At 40.0% G+C, this 21211-nt stretch overlaps 1 protein-coding gene across 1 annotated transcript in view; it reads left to right on the top strand.

The window, feature by feature from the left end:
• The window catches only part of LOC117951942 (hemicentin-1-like), a 119445-nt gene that overhangs the window by 70285 nt on the left and 27949 nt on the right, over positions 1-21211 (top strand). Inside the window, exons 22-24 of the mRNA XM_034883948.1 lie at positions 8948-9168; positions 9931-10144; positions 10890-11159. Of these exons, the coding sequence (XP_034739839.1) occupies positions 8948-9168; positions 9931-10144; positions 10890-11159 (705 nt within the window). The remainder of the gene's footprint in view (positions 1-8947; positions 9169-9930; positions 10145-10889; positions 11160-21211) is intronic.

Genomic DNA, 21211 nt, shown 5'->3' with positions numbered 1-21211 from the left:
GTGATTTTTTCCTGTATGAATATCAGTACATCTGCTTGCTACATGTGTATTCTGTGTATGAACTGCTGTCTTTTATTCTCTGCTGGCTGTTAAACTATTTGCCACCTACAAGGATAATAAAGTTGACTTATATCAACATATAAATTGTGGCCGTGCTTGGTTTTGAAGCAGGAAAAAAAACGGCGGCTGAGTCACACACGTCCACAAAGTACTTCTAAAACAGAATAAGAAATAAGCAATGCAACAACAGCATCTTGATTCATATTTGATCAGAACCACCTAGTTTGATCTGAGTTTCATGGTGTGCACTGGATGCCAGTCATGTCATTCAAGCAGGACACTTCTCTGTCAATCGTTGTTTTAAAACGTAACCATGGGCAAGAAATGATTATGATTGACCCGTCAAGTTTTTTGGACGGCAGTAAATCTGTTTGGATGGGAAGTAGGAGGAGGTCAAATAAAACGAGCTGGCAGATTTCTCTGGTTTGTTGAGTTCAGTTGGTCCCCACATAATTGTAACGCCAGTGCTGTTGGCATTTATAGTGTGTCTTGGTGGTCCACTGTACAAACTGGGACCGGCTCATTGTTCTTGTTTTACATCCACTGGCTTTCCGCAGGCCTCTTCTTTTGAGAGCTGTCTCTCTCACTTTGTTTCAGAGCTGCCTTGCCCCTCTCTAAACGCCTGGATTACCTACACCTGGGGGCCGTTTCACAAAAGCAGAATTCATGAATCCAGGATAACCGATGAAGCAAAGCCTGACCGAGTCTAATCTGTGCATCCTGGTTTGGCGCGTATTGAGAAGGTCGAGCCAGGCTGAAATAATTCTGATAGATGCGCGTTCACAGCTTCCTTAGCAGGGATGGCAAAGGTACTCACTTTCCGTGCTTAAGTAGAGGTACAGATACTTGTGTTAAAAAAGACTCTGGTGAAAAAGGAAGTACTGATTAAACTTCTTCACTCAAGTAAAAGTAACAAAGTACAAGCTTGGAAATTTACTGAAAGTACAAAAGTAAAAGTAGCCTTGCGAATGATAACCATTTTTTATGCAAAGCTACCTCGAGCACACAAATATTACTAGAGAGAAGCTGAGGAACTTCAGAGGACATGGAGAACACAGTCTTTATATGGCAAAGGCTACATTTTAAATGGATGTCTGCCAATAGGCCTAAAACGTAACATATCGGTTAAAATGTTTTCAGAAACATAAAACAATTTTAGTACAATATGAGATTGTATAATGAACAAGCTGCCATGACAGTCTGGCTTTGAATTTCCGGAGAAACTAGACCTACGGGATGCGTTGGTCCAATCAGCTGCCAGCATCACTTTGGTGTGTTCCAAGGCACTTTTTTGGGCCAACTAGGGCAGGCAGTCAGTCCGAGTGCCTTTTCTGCCAACGGAAGAAATATTTAAAATTTAAAATTTGACATTTTTTAAAGAAGCTCGGTGTCATGAATAGGGCGGTTAGCTGAGTTCACCAGTAGTGTTGTGACATGGGTAGGTCAAAAGGTCCAGCTGCTTAAAAGATGTTTTCAATGTGTTGACTATCCAACGTCTAATATAAAACCAACTTTACCACGATAAAGGAAAGGCTGTCTAGTGAAAGGACAAAGAAGGAAACATTACGTGAGCAGAACAAACATTTGGTTGCACAACCTGATATGCAAACCAGTGATCCACCTGTTGAAGTCTCTGCTGCACCATCCTCTTTCTCTGTATCCTCCCTGTCCTCTTTGGAGATTGTGTACTTGCCAAAGGAGAACCAGGCTCATTAGCTGTGTGACTGGGTTGATGAGCGAGAGAACTTGGTCAACTATCATAGGTATAAAGGCAAAGAGAAAGCTGTGATCATTTGGAAGGAGTGTTGGAGCAGAGTGTAAAGACCTATGCCTCAGTTCTGAGGTAGTTAACATTGTTAAAGTACCTATGTTGTGAAAAAAAAAAAGTTCTGTTGTGTTATTTTGTGCCTCAGGTGTCTCTGGTCCACATGCATACAAACTTGAAAAAAAAATATCCACGCTGTTTTGAGTGAGATATGGTTTCTGAGGGTCCTCTGCCTTCAGTCTCTGGGTGAGATGTTCAAAATCTGCACGGCTTTCTACTTCACTAGCCAATTTGCAGTCCCAGTTTACTGGAAAGAAAACAAAAAACTCTCTGGATCTGTGGCCAGTCTGACGTTCTTAGAAACACATTTGTACATCACTTTATATATTGCATTTTCATTACAGACTTCCTTTAAAACACATTTGCAACAGTCACAGCCTATTTATTTTTTTAAGATTAGTTTTGGGCAACTTTTATGCCTTTGTTTGACAGGAAATTGAAAGATATGAAAGGGGAGAGAGAGGGGGGAGAGACACGCAGCAAAGGGCCACAGGTCGGAGTCAAACCCCGGACCACTGCGTCAAGGAGTAAACCTCTATATATTGGCTCCTGCTCCAACTGAGCCATCCGGGCGCCCTGTATCAGCATTTTCCAATTATCTCAACAACTGCCATAATATGTTCATCAAACTTCGAACAACACTATGAACAGCAGTCTTCACAAACACAATAGAACTGCACCAAAAGACTGTCACTTAAATTATTTTTAAAATCAATGTCACAATGTTAAAAAAATGAGATTTAATTGAACAGAAATATGCACCTGTTTTCTTTTAATGCAGGCTGATAATAATGAGGTAAAACCACTGCTAAGTGAACAGAAAAAGCCCTGTGGTAATTCATCTGTGCTTTTGTGAAACCAATTCTAGGCTTAAGTCATCCAGGATACCAGGGAAATCCCAGCTTAATCCACTATCTAGGTTTTGTGAAATAGCCCTCTGAGCTCCAGAACCAGTGTTTCTTATTTTGCTTTCCAATGTCAGTTAGGGAACCGATCCTTGTATTTCTGTGTGCTTCTGTAGACCAGTTGAGTTTTTATTTTCTATTCAGTCTGGACCTTTTGTTTATTATTTTGCCCATGGAGATGCTGATGCCTCATTTGGTTCCATTTCTGAAACGTTAGTTGGTTCATCTATCATTTTCCTGAGATGTCAGTCACTGTTATTCTTCTGTGTTTTAAGATGCCTTTTTCTTTTGCAAAGGTTTTGGTTTAAATTGGTTATGTTACTTCCTGAATTCACCTAGACATTACACAAAGGTCATAGCAGTTGTTAAAACTTATGAAGGACTGAATAAATGTGCATGTTAAAGCACAAGTATATTGACAACACTGAAAATTGTGTTCCTGACAAACCTATTATAAAATATATCTTTAAATGTTCCCTCTCTTTCTAGAAACTTGACTTGACTATATATATGCATGTATATTGACTATATATATATCCCAATATCAAACATTTGCCTCTCAGGGTTCTACAATGTGTACAGCAGATAAAAGGACGTTGAGGAACTTCAGGTGTTGTCAAACAGGACATTGTTTGTGTGTGTGTGTGTGTGTGTGTGTGTGTGTGTGCGTATGTGTGTGTATGTGTGTGACTACAACTGGTAAGTCCAAGTTTATTTTTAGCACTCCATACAAAGCAATTCAAAGGGCGTCAGAGAGTGATAACACTGGAAAAAGATGTCAGAAAAAGATGTCAGCAGAGCTCAGATGATCCCATCTGAGCTCTGCTCTCACAGTGGCAACATTAAATTATTAAACTCTAGTTGTAGTTTTGTCCCACTCTTTACACCTGTTGTTGTTTTTTTAACGTTGGTTTATATATCTACTGGTTGCTACCTTGATGTTATCTGACTAGGTATTTACTGATACCATGTTAATAATATGAAGAAGAAGGAAGAAGGAGGACTGTTCTTCTGCTTACTAACCACAGAGGACAGTTGACCATCAAGACCACATCTCTCTCTCTCTCTCTCTCTCTCTCTCTCTCTCTCTCTCTCTCTCTCTCTCTCTCTCTCTCTCTCATCAATGTGATCAATGTAATCTGAGCACAATATTGACCCGTTGATGTTTTCCTGTCTCTGAAGCCAGATAGACAAGAGGAGCAGCCATGAGTTTAACAGCAACAGCCAGAGGATTAGTTGTCTTCCTTCTCTCTGTGCCAGGTACTGTATATCTACATTTACATTCTGGGTCATTCCGCACACTCATTTAAAGCATATTCCAGTGGATTTGTATTTTATTTATCGGAGGCTTGAGGTGTGATATTATGCATACCTTTTTTTAAACCACACACCCATACTCATTCTGTTCCTTTAGAACTAGACATTGAGTGTCCATTTAAATGCCAGTCTTTTGTATTATTTTATCTGAACATTGTAAAAAGTTACATACTGTTGAAGACGGTAAGAGTAGTGGAAGGGAATGACAATACCATACCGTGAAGTTATCGAAAAGTATTTGAATTAAAGGGTAACTACAGTTTTCTTCAACCTGGAGCCTATATTATAGTGTTTTGTGTCTAAGTGACTGACGGGAACAACAATCTTTGACATTGGTCCAGTATTAAGCTACAATGTAAGTAAAGGGCATTTGTCCATCTTGTAATTACCTTCACAAAAGTGCTCGTTTTGCCGCTGACAGGCTCGGATTAATATTCTAAGTGTCTGATGACATTATGGAAAACATCCCATCATAGAAATACCTATTTAAATCTCTTTGAGACCTTTCTGTTTAAACCATTAGCAGCTTTGAAGTTGCTAGCGCTAAACCCACCAGACTTCATTTAAAAAAACAAATTTTATAATATATTTTTTTTAATTCAACCTTTATTCAGGGAAGGCTCACAGAAAGGCAGCCTCTCTTTTGCAAAAAGAGATCCTTTCAAAAGGATTGTACTTAGTGTCTTCATTAATTCATAGGTCTGTTTTGGGCGTAACATGCAACTAACCAATCAGATTGTCATCTCCCATTCCCTTTTAAAGCCAGGCGTGTTTATACCTAAGGGCATTGCTATTATGATGGCGGATTTGCACTGTAATATAGTTATTTTTTAATCGTTTGCATGTGTGTGTGAATCTGCGCGTCCCTGTGTGTGTAACAAGCATAGTGTGCGCGCGCTGTGCACGAGCCCAGACCCATTTTACTAATTCGCTGTTAAATTAACATTGAAATTGCTGCGCTATTGACTTTAGATCAGGTTTTTGTTGGTCAATGGCGCGATCACTTTCTGCTGCCGCAAGATAGCAATATGCAAAGAATTCACCTGAACACACCACCCTGTAAGACCAGCACACCCATGGGCGCAGGTGCATTTGTTGTTTAAAAACATGGACACAGGACAGGAAATTAACAGCTGCGTTGGTCTTTAAAAAGCAAAGACTCTTGCGTTGTGCTTTGCGCCACGCTGGGCCGGGTTCAAGATAGGACCCTTAATGTGTTAATGTATGCCCCACTAAAAAGCCGGGTTTCCATCTGAATGTAGGACACATTTTACAACAAATGAATGTGTCTTTCTATCCACTACTGCTATTTGAATGTTAGCACTTGGTTCCAGTGCTCAGACTTTTGTAGACATTCTGTCAGGGGTGGTGCGGTGAGGACCCAAACGCAAAGAGGTGGAGGCAGGCGGGAGCAGGTACACAAGGGCTTTATTGTCAAAAACTTAGGGTAAGCCACAAGGGAACAAACAATTCAGAACCTAAGGAAATAAGGCAAACATCCAAAAGGTCCAAAAACGTCGAAACACAAGGTTCAGAGGAACAGGAGCGAGGACAGGCAGGACAAAAAGGCAGGGAAGACAGGACACGATAACAGGATTATTTGGGACGACAAGGTACACACAGGCAGACGGATTAGAATGATCCAACAAGAGACAAGGGGAACACTGGGGTTAAATACAAGAGGTAACGAGGTAATGGGGAACCGGTGAGACATCAGGTGAATCACATTAGGGCGGGGCAGGACAATCAGACAAGCACAACGTAAAGCTAGACAAGACTAGACAAGACAGAAAACTACACTATCAAAATAAAACAGGAAGTAGAACGAACAGACACGGGGGAACACAAGACAGGACCAGCAACACAAGACCACAGAGAAAACACAAGGAGGCCAAAGAAAGGGAAAAGTAACCCCAACAAAAAACCAATAACCATAACACAGTCTCTAGATAGTCTGACAGCTCTGTCAAGTAAGGATGTGAAGAAAGACAATACAGTCGTGTCAATTCATAAATTGTGTTTCCGCTCATACTGGGGGGGGGAGGACGTATGTTGATGTTGATGCCAAACAGAGAATTTGTGTGTCAAAACAAAGGTCACATTCTTATCCATCAGTGTGATATTTCCATGTTCTGGTCAAACATAATTTGCATTTTTTATCTGCATCATAACAATGCCTGCACCACATTGTTTGTTTTCCTCTGACACACAATGACAGCCTGACCACAATGTTAACACATATGACACAAACCAAACAAGCTCAAACTATCTCTCTTGTCTATTCACTTTTCTGTTCAGGTCCAGTACATTCCTGTTCTTTAACCTGATTGGTTGATTATTATTATTATTATTATTATACACTTCTTCTTAGTAACACACTAACAAAATAAAAGTCCTAACACTTTGTTGATGCCCCTTTCAACAGACGTTGCTTAAAAAAGGAGGTAATCATGGAATTAACACAATGCAGAAGAAGTCTGTATTTTCTTCTGCATTTATTTTGATTCTTCTTTCATCTATAATGTCAATTGTGAGACCGACACTGTTATAGAAGTACAAAGCAAGGTACAACTTTATTCCAAATTTTATTTATTCTTTATTCTGATTTTAAATCAAAAAGAAGAGGACTTCAACTAAGCAACAATGTACTGAATGAAATCAGTGTTTTGTTGATAAATGGTTTCATGAGACCGAAAACAGTTACCGTGAAATATAAAGTCTACTAGTGCTAAGGGCACAGGTATCAGAACACAACAGGACGTCACAAAAGTAGGCCATCTCATTGACACAGCTCCTCTCACCCCCCCACCCCCCCAGAAAACACCGGATCACTTTTGGCGGTTTTCCACTGCGTGGTATCTACTCGACTCGCCTCGGCTCTACTCGCTTTTTTTGGTTTTCCATTACGAAAAAAAGTCTCTGGGACCTGCTACCAGATCCTTTTTTTAGTACTACCTCAGTCGAGGTTCCAAGCGAGCTGAGGCGAGCCCAAAAGGTGACGCGGAAACCTGCAGACTGCTGGTTGCTCGGATCACTGCGTTTTTAGCAAACAAGAGTGTGGAGTGTGTTTGCAGAACAAACGGGACATTTAAAACAAATCTAGCCGGACACCGACAGATTATCCACTCTCTGCACTATTCTCACTTTTCAACGGTTCGGGCTACTAGCGGCTTCATGTCGTTTCCAATATTGCACACTGTTACTTTCAAAAACAAGACAATATATATATATGTAACAAAAGTTTTTATTTAGCTTTTCAAGTAGCGCATCAAACCCTCCCAAACTTCCCGGTCTTCTTCCTCTGCAACCCGTGACAGTGTCCCCCCCCCGGCTCTGCTGGCCCAGATGCATCCCAGTCGTCATAAATCTCTCCATGACTCTCATAAAGATTATACGAAGCCCAGCTTCACAACCACAGATCTCACCGGTCGGCCATCGCCCACCAGGCGGTCTGCGGCGGCGATTTTGCAGAGCGTGAATGCTCTGAAACACACACAGTACACAGCAAACATGTTTTGGTGTGTAATCATGGTTGCTAAAGTTCATGTACTTTATATAGCCTTTGGTAAATATTGACTGTGACGCTGAACACATGCAAATGTTAGCTAACGTTACCAGGAAACTTAACTTACCCTTTTGTGTCGGCGAACAACCGTCATGTTGACGTCTGAACTCCGTCAGAATTCCCAAACTCCGGATTTTTTCAGCGGTGATTTTTGTTGCTTCCTTCAGCTTCTTTGGCAACAAAAACATTTCTTCTGGCTGCGGCAGGTTGCCAACGTGCTGTTGTGAGTCGCGCTGAAAATGACGTCATCACGTGGGATTATAGTGACCAGCCACGCTGAGGCTTTACTCAATCTGCAATGGAAATGGAAGCATAATGGGCCGAGGCGAGCCGAGGCGTGCCGAGGCGAGCTGTTACCAGCAGTGGAAAAACGCCATTTGATTTGTATGCCCTGTTACATGGCTATATGTCCGAAGTGGTTCTGGCTCATCAAAATGACCTTTACTTGTAAATTTACACATCCAAAAACTGTTATAACCATGCATCCTGAACCGGATGTCAAAAAATGATCCAAAAAAGAGTCTAAACTAATGGACATGATCATTACGATTGTTCTGTGGTTTGTAGGTTAGAGTTAGGGGCTAGGTATTATAATAATTTATATGGTAATTATAATTGATACTTTTATTGATCCCCAGTGGGGAAATTAGTTTGATAGTAACCACTACACACAGGCCTGAAATACACACACATGCTCAGGACCTGATCATCCACAAGTGGAGAGATGTCAGAGTGAATGGGCTGCCAGCTGGACCAGCGCCCTGAGCAGTTAGGGGGGTACAGTGCCTTGCTCAAGGGCACCTAGCAACACAAAGCAGGGATCAGTTCACAATGTTCTAAAGGTTTAATTTGCATAACGTTTAAGGTAAAAGAATACATACAGTACATTTTCTAACAATCGCCATTCAATTAGATGAAGTAAGAGTAGATAGAGAAATAAGACGTTGGTTCAAGCTAGGTTTACGCAGCTACATCTTCAAGAAGGAAAACTGTAACAAGTTATGATACAAATTATAACTTATGAGCAAGGCCTTGTTCAGAGTTTTTACCGAATGGAATATAACATTTTCACAACATACAGTACAGGCTTACTTTTTACATTGATGCATGTTGGCCTGAGTTGCTCTACTGCTCCACCCCTGAGCAAAAGGTCGGGGATGAAGGTTAAGTCATTTTGGGAAATGTAGTTCAGTTCTCCAGCAGATTTAGATAATGAAAAGCTTTTACACAAATTCAGCTTTCTGATTGTGCTTTGTGCTGTGCTCTGTGTTACAGTGATACAGGGTCAGGATAGCTGGGGGGTGACTTACACCTCTGAGGAGATCTGTGCTGTTAAAGGATCAACAGTGGACATAACCTGCAGCTACACATACCCACCCTCTGTAATAGCAGTTACAGAATCATTCTGGCATCTTGGAAATGGTGTGGATCTAAAAGGAGTCTTGGACTACAAAGACCGTGTGCAGTATAACTGTGGGAACAACAAAAACTGCACTGTGAGAATCTCAGACCTGAGAGAGAGCGACTCAGTTAATTACAAGTTCAGGTTCATAACAAACCAAGAAGGTGGAAGATATACTGGTGAACCGGGAGTCAAACTATCTGTCAAAGGTAACATGATGGTTTATTGATTTAGTATTAAATGTTGAGCATGTTAGAAAAAGCCAAGCTAATTGTATATATTAGCTTTCTTGTACTTTGAACTTTCACTCTGAAGCGATTCAGCTCAGTACCGCTGGAGTAGCTTACCTCGTACTACTCTGACTGTCAACTTAAGTTAAAATGGCATTCAAACAACAACTGTATAAACAGTTTACGGCCATACTAGCAGCTGTGTCAAGTTGTACATAGGTACAGTATATTGGTGCCTAAGTCTATGCTCACATTGAAATTGTTGTTGATTTTAGCCAGTATAGTAATTACCATGTTTACCATTAGTGTGGTAGCTTCATACAGTAGGTGTCATTTATACAGGGGACCACTTTTTAAAATCAAATTGTTGAAAATGTTCTGAAAAACCGAACCCAGAAAACAGACGTGGAATGTCTTCCAAATGTTTTGAACAAGAGCAGAAGATTTTAGTCCAGGGGAAGGTGTTTTGATATGCAGTTGTTTGTGATTATATCATCTAGACTGTGAGTTTATCATCTTAACTGATTTGATTATCAAAAGTTTAATTAAAACACTTTTTTAAGTTACTGGACTTGTGATGTGTGTGTTTCTAGTAACCATGGATGTGTGTGCTTTTTTTGGCATTTTCAGCTCCCCAGATGCAGGTGAACAAAGTAACATTCAATCAGTCTATTACCAAAGCAGAGCTGAGTTGTCATAGCAAGTGCAGTTCTTACACCTGGATCAAGAATGGACAGAAAGTTCCTGGAGAAGCTTCTTCTTACACGGCCTATTTGAATCCTGGAGACAGCATCTCCTGTGCTTTGAAGGGACAGGAAATATACCACACTCCTTCACTGTGTGAGTTCTCTTAACTGCGTCATAAACCAAATTTATACCAGACCAGACGTGGTGAGAACTTTGGGACAGTCCCGAAATCCAAGCAGTTGTCCCGAATCCTGCCCTAATTGTCCATAAGATTTGAGCAAAGTCTCAAGAGCCGACTCTTGAGTACTTCTATTCTGATATTAAAAACTGTTCATGGTGATTGAGTCGTCCTGCAGCCAGCTCCCGTTGACAGCTACATAGGCATCTAGGCGTAAATTTTGATAAACACACATTGCTTTTTTTCATTCATTCAATGTTGAAATGGAGGCTCAGGCTGGGGTCCCGGGACCCGGTGAACACGTAACTAAAAAAAACTGAAACATCTCAGCAAATACCTGGAGGACTGGGTAGGGAAATTGGATTACTGCGGTTTTACGTGATGCAAACAAAGCGTTTAGTAATAAATGTAGAAAGGAGTTTGGTATTTCACACACAGGGGGTCAGACATCAGGCTGCATGCAGCACAACTGTACAGACCAACACTTTGGGCTCATCCTATTTACAGTACCATGACAGTTGAATTCCTGAATAAAAACAATAAAATAATAAATCATTTTGGTGCAGAGTTCTGAAAAGAAATTTACCCGTTCATATTTGGTCACACTATACCAAATGTATCAATTTGGGAATATATAAACTTTGTGCATAATGTATGAACATCCACTGTTAAACTTGACCTGATCTTTTAAACACAGACGGGTTTTTTCCCCGCTTCCAGATGCTCCAGATGTTCCCTCTGTGTTAGTGCGTCCCTCTGGTGACATCATGGAGGGCAGTTCAGTGAATCTGACCTGTAGCAGTGATGCTAATATTGTAGCTAATTATACCTGGTACAAGGAGATTCCTAATCAAAAAGAAAAACCTCTCAGTGAAGGACCACAGCTCGTCTTCATCTCCATCCTGTCCTCTGACTCTGGACAGTACTACTGTACAGCTGAGAACGAGCTGGGGAGGAGGACATCCGCAAACATTTTTATTAATGTCAAATGTGAGTAAAACAAAATAAACTGAATGGTAATTTTGTTATTTTTTTTAAGCAGTCTGTAGAAGATGTTTAGGGGGCAGTTTTAGTCACTGTTGTCATAAGTTGAATATATGTGGCTGTAAAGCAACATCTTCCCTTCATGGTTAATTTGTGTTACCACATTTCCATCAGATGCCCCAAAGTTTGCCTCTGTGTCAGTGAGTCCCTCTGCTGAGATAGTGGAGGGCAGTTCAGTGACTCTGACCTGTAGCAGTGATGCTAACCCAGCAGCTAGATACACCTGGTACAAGGAGAACCAAACACTGCCTCATTGTCCAGAAGGTGTTTATCATTTCACCTCCATCAGCTCTAAGGACAGAGGGAACTACCACTGCAAGTCTGAGAATCAGTTTGGACAAAACAGTTCTTCATCTCTTTTTATAGATGTCCAGTGTAAGCCACACGAAGATCAAGTTAAATGTTTTCCTTGTGTTTTAAAGGTCCATCAATATCATGCATTCTGATATAACTGAATGTCTCTCTATTTTGTTTCCAGATGGTCCAAAGCGTCCCTCTGTGTCAGTGTGTCCTTCTGCTGAGATAGTGGAGGGCAGTTCAGTGGCTCTGATCTGTAGCAGTGATGCTAACCCAGCAGCTAACTACACCTGGTACAAGGAGAATGAAGACTCACCAAAAGCATCAGGACAGATCTTCACCATCACTGACTTCAGAGGAGCTGAACATAGTGGGAATTATTCCTGTGAAGCCCAGAACAGAAGAGGACGTCAGAGCGCCACCTTACATTTGACTGTTAGGTCTGGTGAGTCTTTCCATTGCCTTTTGATTCTGTGGGATGGAGTTGTCCTGTGAGGACTCACAGTTAAGTTTAAACTTGTTCTTTTGAGCCGCAAATGCTGCGGACCCAAATGACACCTGTAGACAGATTTTGATGAGTTTCCTTTTAATTAGACTATAGCCTGAAATAACTAAACATACCTAATAGTTGTAAGAATACTATTTAAGTTCTCTTAAATCTTGTTCTCTCTTAGGATTCAAGATATGTATACAATTTTTCCCAAAGAATTGAAAATCTATTTGTGGTGGTAGCTGTCCCATTGTATGAGGGTGCAAGAGCAGTTACAGCACACAATGTTGTCTTTCAATAAACAAACAAACAAACATACATTTTAATGTATATGTTGTTAAACTTTTGAACACTTGAACAAAATTGAAAACAAAATGTTTTTAACTTACCTAATTACCATAGTGGGGATTGTTTTGTGTCTCTTACACATAAGTCGATATTGACTAACAGGTAATGTTAACATTGCAGCATGGTAACCTCCACAACGCAGCTGATAATGTTCTAATTTTATATGCTTACTTGCTAAAGTTAAGCTAAAGTTATGCTAATAGCTTCTTAGAATTTCTTCTAGATTAAAAGTGTGTTAAGAACATAATATATTAACCTTACCTTTAATCCTGTCTGTCAGTGTTGGGTTCCCATGTCACAGGAGAATGGATATCAATAACTGCTGGAACAGTCAGTGCCATTTTAATAGTTGTCATACTGATCGCTGCCTTGCTATGGATTAGGTGAGCAGTAATTCACTGTTTATTGGACCATTCAAAATGCATTTGAAATAGTCAATTCTACACTTGATTAATTTGTCCTATTGTTTTTGATTCATTCTCCCAACAAGGAAAAAGAGGGCCCGTAAGATGCCACCTGAGCCTACAGAGAAGCCAGACAAAAGTGCACAGGTGAGGGAGATGCAGTACAAAAGAGAGTTCCACATTTTAACACAGTATTGGAAAAATAGTAGTCTAGTCAGGACAACATATTGGCCCTTGCTTTTTAATTCAGTGCGGATTCAGCTCCTTTCTTCCCTAGTATGTCAACGTTTGATTTTCAGACCTTTCACCTTGTTAGAGTAACTGAATTACTAAAAATGCTGATTGAAGATCTGCGTAAAAGTTTTACCAAAGTTTAGCATTTATTTTCTTTTACACTTGCTGCAACTGCTGTTTGTCAGAGTGTCAGTTACATAGATTTACAGGTGTTCCTAATTGTCTATAGAACCAACCAGCAGAGCCAAAGGATAACCTTCACTATGCCAGTGTCAACTTCTTTAAGAAACAAACAGATCCTCTCTACGCCAACACCATAACTGCTCCTGCCCAAAAACCCGAGAGGGAAGAGGAGGTGGACAGAGTGGAGTACTCTACTGTCAAACTCAACAGTGGCAGCACTGCACCAGGGTGAGCAGCTCCTCTCACAGGAACATTATCCTCATTGGAATGGAAGATGGAAATTACAGTTCTATAAGAGTTCTCTAGACGTTTTACTAAGAATTGGCAAGGATTAGTGAGTGTATTCAGCAGCTATTTTGCCCTACATAGTGCAGTTTTAGTTAAAAATATACATATTTATTTTTTTACATATTTCCCTTGAGATGCGCCCAGTGTTACCTTTGTTGCGACTTTGTTTTGAAGTTGAGCTTTGAGCTTTGAAGTACCATTTATAAACCATTAAACCCATTCAATTTCCCCATATGCAGATGATGTGTTTCTTTATCTATCTAAACCTTTACTTGCTACCATGACTGATGGATTGCCTTGCCATATTTGGTAACCTTACAACACATGAAATTGATCTTAGTAAAAAGCAAGCCTGGTCTCACAGAATTCCATGAAATGATCATGAACCATGTTACCAGTGTATTAGGTGTTGGTGCATGCCGTGTGGCCACAACAGAAAACAATGCCAAAGTAAAGTCAATGAGAAGATGACATAGCAACGGTAGAGAGTAGTATGAAAGCCCCAAAAATGGGAGGCATTGTTGGAAGGTTGATAAGGATGGGTCAAACAACACAGGACTTTCACCCAGGAGACAGTAGATCGTGTCCCATGTGTCACGATTCCTAAACCCAACAGTCCCGTTGTCCTTTTCCAAACTAACTTGTTGTTCTTTTCCTAAACCCAAGTCATGGTTCTTTTCCTAAAATCAACTTGTGGTTCTTTTCCTAAACCCAACACGTCTGCTGTATAAGGCCGTCTTGTTTTTCCTAAACTCAACCCATTGTTGTCCCACTTAAGGGGCCGTGTTAATTTCAGGTAATTCTTCCGTGTGCCCATCACAGACTTTTAAGGGGCCGTGTTAATTTCAGAAAATTCTTCCTTGACACCATCACGGAATTTTCTGCGATTCCGTGAAACTGACCCAGATTTTGAGTTAAGGGGCCGTGTTTATTATGCAGAATTCTGTGAGATCAGGTTGTAAAAACCATTGCCTTGACTTTGAACCTTTATAAACTGTAAAGTAGAGTCACACCTCAGATTACAGCTATAGAAATTAAATTACAATACATTTCATAACTGTTACTTACTATTGATCTCTGTAATAACCTCCTGTCCATACTTGTGATAGTAGTCCCTTCTCATCATAACTACAAGCCATGTGAGAAAGGCTTCAAAAAGGGTGCTTGTTGATGCAAAAATATGTATGAGTCTTCAGCTGAAGATAAGAATGACCTTCAGCAGTCTGACAAACACAAATTACATATTTTAAGGATACAGTCTTTTTAGTACAAAACGGCCTATGTGTGAGCTCAGTTGGAGGGATGTTAGTGCAAAGAGGGAATAAACAGAGAGAACTGTGGATTTTGTCCTGGAGTTCTGGGAAGAGATCATTTCACGGCCAGTATGGAGAGAGGAAATGACCACAGTGACTAATAAATGAATGTGCATATGAGTGTATGTTTTGTGTTGTCTTAAGAATGGTTCAGATTTTGTTAAGTCTATAGTTACATCTATTTTTATCTAACTGCATAGTCGATAAATGTTTGTTTAGTTTAATGATCACTGTTGGAATGTAATACAAAATCATTAGAATCCTCTCATTTGTCCCCCCCCCCCTCTCAGAAACAGTGGTCAGGAAACTGGAGTGGATCCAGCGGCATTATACAGCACAGTCTACAAAACCCCCCCAAAACATGGATACCAGAATTCCTAACCTTCTGTTTCTACGTGGTGATTATTTTCATTTGCTTAATTCAAGCAGGCAACTACATTTGAATTCAAATTTCTTAGAAGAAAATAAAATTAACGTAAAACTACTCATCTGGCACATAAAACAGTGTTTATTTGTTTGTTTGTTTGATTATAGCATGCACAGCTTCAACAAACATGTAAAAGTATTCATGTGGGCAATAGATTGTGATCATGATTTGTGTAAGATATTTGTGTAGCCACCCGACAAATGTGAGTCCAGTCTTCACAGGCCTTTATGCCCTCATTTGGTTGTCATCCACTTTTCCTCCTCTTGCCTGCGTCTTTGCAGGCGCTCTAACAGCAGTTGTTTGTCTTTTGTATTCCAGGAAACCCAGCCCCATTGTACGACTAAAGCCAGAGGTCCCAATATCTGGAACTGAAGCCTGGGTCTGCCAATAAATAGTTTCCACCCACTCAATCTTATGTAATATGATTAGAAGAAACCAAAGATCTTGGCAATGCAGCTTGAGAGAGGACTCCTTTCTTTAGTTGCACCTACATTATGTAGAAACAGTTTCTTTGTCATGTTTACTTTTTATGTTGAAAGCTTGAATGTTGTATATTATGAAAATATTATATATTCATAGGTTAGAATAGCCTCACTAAACGCTTGTACAACATGCAGCCTAAATGTTATCAGTAATGTATCAGTTTGCTGAAAGGGGAAATTCCAATGTAGAATCTGCTATTTTAAAAGGGAATTAGGGAAAATTAATATTCAGATCTAGTCTGTAAGTCCACACTGCTTCCACTAGATGTCCGTACTGAGTAACATTTGTATCTTACTCTGAGAAGGCGGCCCCTCATCAAACTCTTGTTTGGGATATGAAATGCTTTCTGGGACATGTAGAATCTCTCTTACATATATCTGCGTCCTTGTGTGGTGTCTTTTTGGTGTTAGGGATCTTCCTGATAATCTGGTGTATCAGAGACAGACATACCTGCTTTTACATGACATCCCGTCATTAGACCTGGATTTAGGCAAAGGCTTTCTAATCATGTGTCTAAAGCCACTATAGGGGGCCCAATAAGAGGAAAAGGTAAAAAAAAAAAAATTTTTATAGTTTGAAACATTTTAAAATGTACATTTTCAATCTAACACGTATATTAGTGTAAACATTATGTACATTAGAGTAAAAACGCCAATTGCCTAAAAATAATCATGGTTGATCTGGTCTCCCCTGTTACTTGTCGCAGCAGACACCCATGATTGTAAAATATGCTTTTAGTATCTAGTAATTGTGGACTCTATTACTCCAACTCGGAGCAAACTCCAGACAAACTCTCTGCTCCGTGACCGGACTGCTCAGGTGCTGCGAGCAAATCACTCCGCACAATTAGCAGAAGTACCGGTGCTTCGCCTTTCTGAGAATATAGTTCCCAGTTGGTATGCAGTTAGAAGATGGCTGTGTCTCATGTGACATTGTTATTTGTACACCCTGTGACTATACAAAGCACAACATGTTAATAGGAACATGTTGGTGTTGTTTTGTCACTTATTGGGAGCAGTAGGCTAGTTGGAACCAGTTACCTGCAGCATCTGTGCTAGGCTAAGCTAACGCTGGGGGCTTCAGACAGAGTTACAGCACGCACGGAGATGAAAAGGGTGTATATCGACTTGTCTAACTCTGGGGATACGGTGAATAAGCTAAAGTCCCAATAAGTCGGTGTGCTCCTTTAAGCTTGACGAACATGTTTTGGATCTAGCTTCTCACGTTTATCTCAGTAAGCTAGCAAGAGTACGCAACAGAGAACTTCTGTGTGGGTTGCTTCAAAATAAAAGCACTTCCTTTGACGGTTCGCAGTGAAAATACATTTCTGTTAAACAAATAAGGTTATGTACCTTTTCACATATCAGCTGTAAATCAGGTAGTGTAAATAATGTAAATAGTGAGTTTTAATCACAGTATAATTGACCATTTCCATTAGACAACCTTAGTTTTAAACTAAACAATAATCATTTCTTATTCAAGTGCTTTACAAACATTTTACAACAATGCTGCACTTCAACACAACTGTATGGTAGTTTTTGTTGAGTATTTTCATTTTCTCCTATTTGCCTATCGTACGTTTTAAATATCTACTTGTATAGCTTTACTTTGCTACATAATACAAAATATTATGAATAATCTATGATGTATTAAAGTTGATAAAGAGGAGACCTTATTGATCCGGTAGTGAAATTCACACGCTAAGTGCCAAATCTCACATATTATTGTGGACTAAATGTTGACATATTCCAGTCTGTGATTATCCATCAACATACAGTCCATTCCTTTAATTTTAGTTTAACAAAATTTCTGCTTTTCTAACTTTAGGTATAATTTCCTACAAATGAGGTTCATTGACCATCAATTCCAAAAATAACTGTAAAACTAAAGTTAATAAGTTAGTGTTACGTAGTGTTAAAAACGTCAAAAGTGGAAAAACATTGATAAAAAGCGGCAACAAAAGTGATGATTTTCAATTTTGACAGGAACTCAACAAAAGGGCTAAGTTAATTACCAGCAGGCTAGTCTTGCATTGCCAGACCCTCCCCCAAAGTGTTCCAAAGGAAGGTCTGGCTACTTTACACAGCATTCTGCTATGGGAGGAAAACATGCTCTGGTTAAATGGCCTTTCTTCAAACCAATCAGAATTGTCATGGGCGGTGCTAAACTCTGCACAGAGCCGCTGCAAAATAGTTGTGCAAGAGAAAACTCAGATTGAACAGATGGTCTAGCTGTCTGGGTTCAACCTGCAGAGATCTGAGGAGCAGTCAACAATAGTCCACTGTATTTAAAATTCCAACGGAAAGAAAGTGGAAGGAAACGGAAAATACATGCATCTGGTGAAACTTCCTGCAGCACCGGAGCAATCCAGAACTGGATCACAAAGGATATAGACTACCAGAAGATTTAAAGCTTGGCCCTCACTCTTTAATAGTTCAAGTTAAGAAGGTAAGACTTGGAGAAAAAAAATCATGAATGTTAATAATGTGAAGTGAAAATAAATCGTGTAGTAGTCATGAACTAAAGACTCAAATTTCATTTAAAGTCCTATAAGTATTAATACAGCAGAAAAAAACATTTTTGCTATGTAAAGACATAGTGACGTTTTGGTGTCCTGAGCACAGAATGTGTGTGTGTGTGTGTGTGTGTGTGTGTGTGTGTGTGTGTGTGTGTGTGTGTGTGTGTGTGTGTGTGTGTGTGTGTGTGTGTGTGTGACGTAATCAGAGTTTCTCGGTTTAGGTAGCCCAGGCAGCGGCATGCAGAACCCTCCCTTTTGCATCAGTATTAGACGCCCTGGGAATGAAAACGGGTTGCTGACACTATTGGTTTGTGATGATATCCCTTAGCTAGCAGTGCTAGCGGTTTACTTACCTCCATATGTGCATCTCAAAAACCTCAAATTGCCTCCTTGACTCCTCCACTTGCGTCACTTCCTCACGTCTTAGTCCCTCTCACCGAGGAGACACGTAAGAGACGCAAGGAAATCATGGGAGGAGAGAGAATACAAGGAAAGGTGTTTTAGAGAGATGAGACGGCCTTTCCTCCTAATCTTCACATGAATACGTCGTCTGTCCTCACTCATGGCTCCTCGGAGATCCCTCCTCGATGCTTGCTCCTTGGGCAGAAAGGAACAGAACAAGTTTCAGTTCAGCTGAGGCGCTATCAAATAAGGCTTATGAGATTTATTATTATTATTATTGATTGTCATGTCAGAAGCGAAGGTTGGGGTTGTTCCTCTAAAATATTTAAAAATATCCAAATATCTGTCCAATTCCTTTTGTCTGGTGCCTGGAGTGACTAAAACTATTTATACATTGGTAAAGCATAAGATTAAAGCTATTATATAGTTAGGGTGGGTATAAATATAAAGTAAATCCACATAACCTAGTCCATGAAATAAAACGTATAATATTCAAGGGATCTATAGTTAAAGTTTAAAGGGTACACACAAGGCAAGAGTATGACACATGAAGGTGATACGTTATAGTAAATTCAGAGGACAGATTGATATTGCAAGAGCCCAAAGTACTGCAGTACATCTCTTTGAACATGACAGTATAAAGGTGAGTTTTCCCATCCTAATATGCACTACAATTGTCAAGTGAAGCATCAAACTAACAGTCACATACTGTATGTCACATATGTGCTGTTATTTCTTGTTTTTTTGTCACACTGTGGTCAAGCTAATAAAAACGTTTTTCGCTTCTCTTTTTTAATTCTATTTTCGCGGCGTCAATTGAGGTGTTAATAACAATAATAATAATACAATGTACAAGTTGGATACCTCACAAAAACATTAATAAAAACAAAAATGTTGGCAGCAAAACCGCTTTGGTGCCAACATTAAGTAGTTAATAGTTTGTACAACAACTTTAGTATGTTGTGGGTACTGGCATTTAGCTCTTCATGCATATTAATGATCAAAAGAGGAAGGAAATGAAGTCTTTAATAGCCTCATATCTGTCGTCTGCTCATTGTCAAATGAGGAGAGGCATCTTTAAAGACGACGTCCGTTTTTATTACAAGCAGAAACAGTTTATTGATTAGTTTATTGATGCTGTATACCTCCTGTGTACATTATTTTATCTGCTGACATGTTTTATTGTCTCAGAGAGAGGAGAGGAGCATACAATAAATTAAATACAATGTGAATCTCTTCTGAAAAAAACAAAGAAAAACACCTTAATTTACTCTGGAGCAGTGGTTCCCAAACTTTTTCAGCTCCAGACCCAAAAGAGAAATTTGGTGTCTCCCCGGGACCAAACTTTACAAAAATAGACCATGAATCATTGTAACATCTACATTTTTAAACTGTGGACAAAAGACCAAACAAACCATGAATTTAAATGTATATCAGAGCTGCTAACTTTCCCCCAAACCATGGAGTGAGATTTGGGGGGGGGGGGGGGCAACCCATATTTTGCCACATACAAAGAAATTTCTTTGGCTCTTTCACCATCATTATCATTCAGGGTTTAAATTGGGATTTGTTAGCTGTGGGGGGATGGGGCTCTCCCTAGGGCCAAACATAATGAATCATATGAAGAGAAAGTAGCATAATATAACAGTAGCATCAGCTGAGAAGATTTGGGTCTGTGGTGAACAGGTTTTGGGGTCCCTGGTGTAGGGACCAGGGACCCAAAGTTAAATTAATGTTGAGGGATAAACTAAGACCACTGAAATTCTAAAGAAGGAGAACAACTGATTTACATTAATTCTAATCCTTTAACCTTTGTGCCAAGGTTCAGTAATGTTAGGCCCTCATCCTCTGTGCCACACTTACTGTATTCACTTTTTTGGGAAAATAAAGACTGTTGTTCATTTTATGAAACATTGAATTAATTATTTACAGTTACATTTAGAGATGCACCGAGGTTAGAGAAGCACAATAGTGGCCCAACGTTTAAGTATTGTGTGTGTGTATATATATATATATTATAGCTCAAATGTGTGTAATCAGATTTCCGCTCATGTTTACAACTTCGTGCACATTCTAAATATAACTCCTCTCATCTCTGTTGTCCGAGATTTGGAGAGTTGTCATATAGTCTGCTGTGCATGTTATTGCTCCGCTGATATAGTGGATCTCATTCAGACCGTCTGACAGACACAGAGGCCCATTTGGGATGCAACATGTCACTGCCCCCCCACAGCAGAGTGACTCCGCTAAAATGAACTGAAGCTGCTACATTACCAGCCGCGCTGCTCACCTCAATTGTTACAGAGAGAGGACACTTAATACCTGGATCCGGGCAAATGCACCTGGGATGGCTTGTGAAAAAAATGTTCTCATTTTGCAACATTTCGAAATTCCACAGACAGGGAGCGCTCTTGAACCCCCCACAGTCTCTGAAAGCACAACTAGTCGATCACGAGTGGCTCAACAGGTAGATCTATTGATAAACTCATCTTTCAGAAATTTGACCGACCGGGTTGACACTTCAGCGTGAGACATCGGGGGTGTGGCGTGTGCGCGTGTGAAACCAGTCAAATGCGTGTGTCTCACGGCCAATGCGTGACAGTTGGCAGCC

The sequence above is a fragment of the Etheostoma cragini genome, chromosome 2, assembly GCF_013103735.1.
Source record: "Etheostoma cragini isolate CJK2018 chromosome 2, CSU_Ecrag_1.0, whole genome shotgun sequence".
Lineage (NCBI taxonomy): Eukaryota > Metazoa > Chordata > Actinopteri > Perciformes > Percidae > Etheostoma > Etheostoma cragini.
The sequence above is the reverse complement of the archived record's forward strand: the minus strand, read 5'-3'. Positions and strand labels throughout refer to the sequence as shown.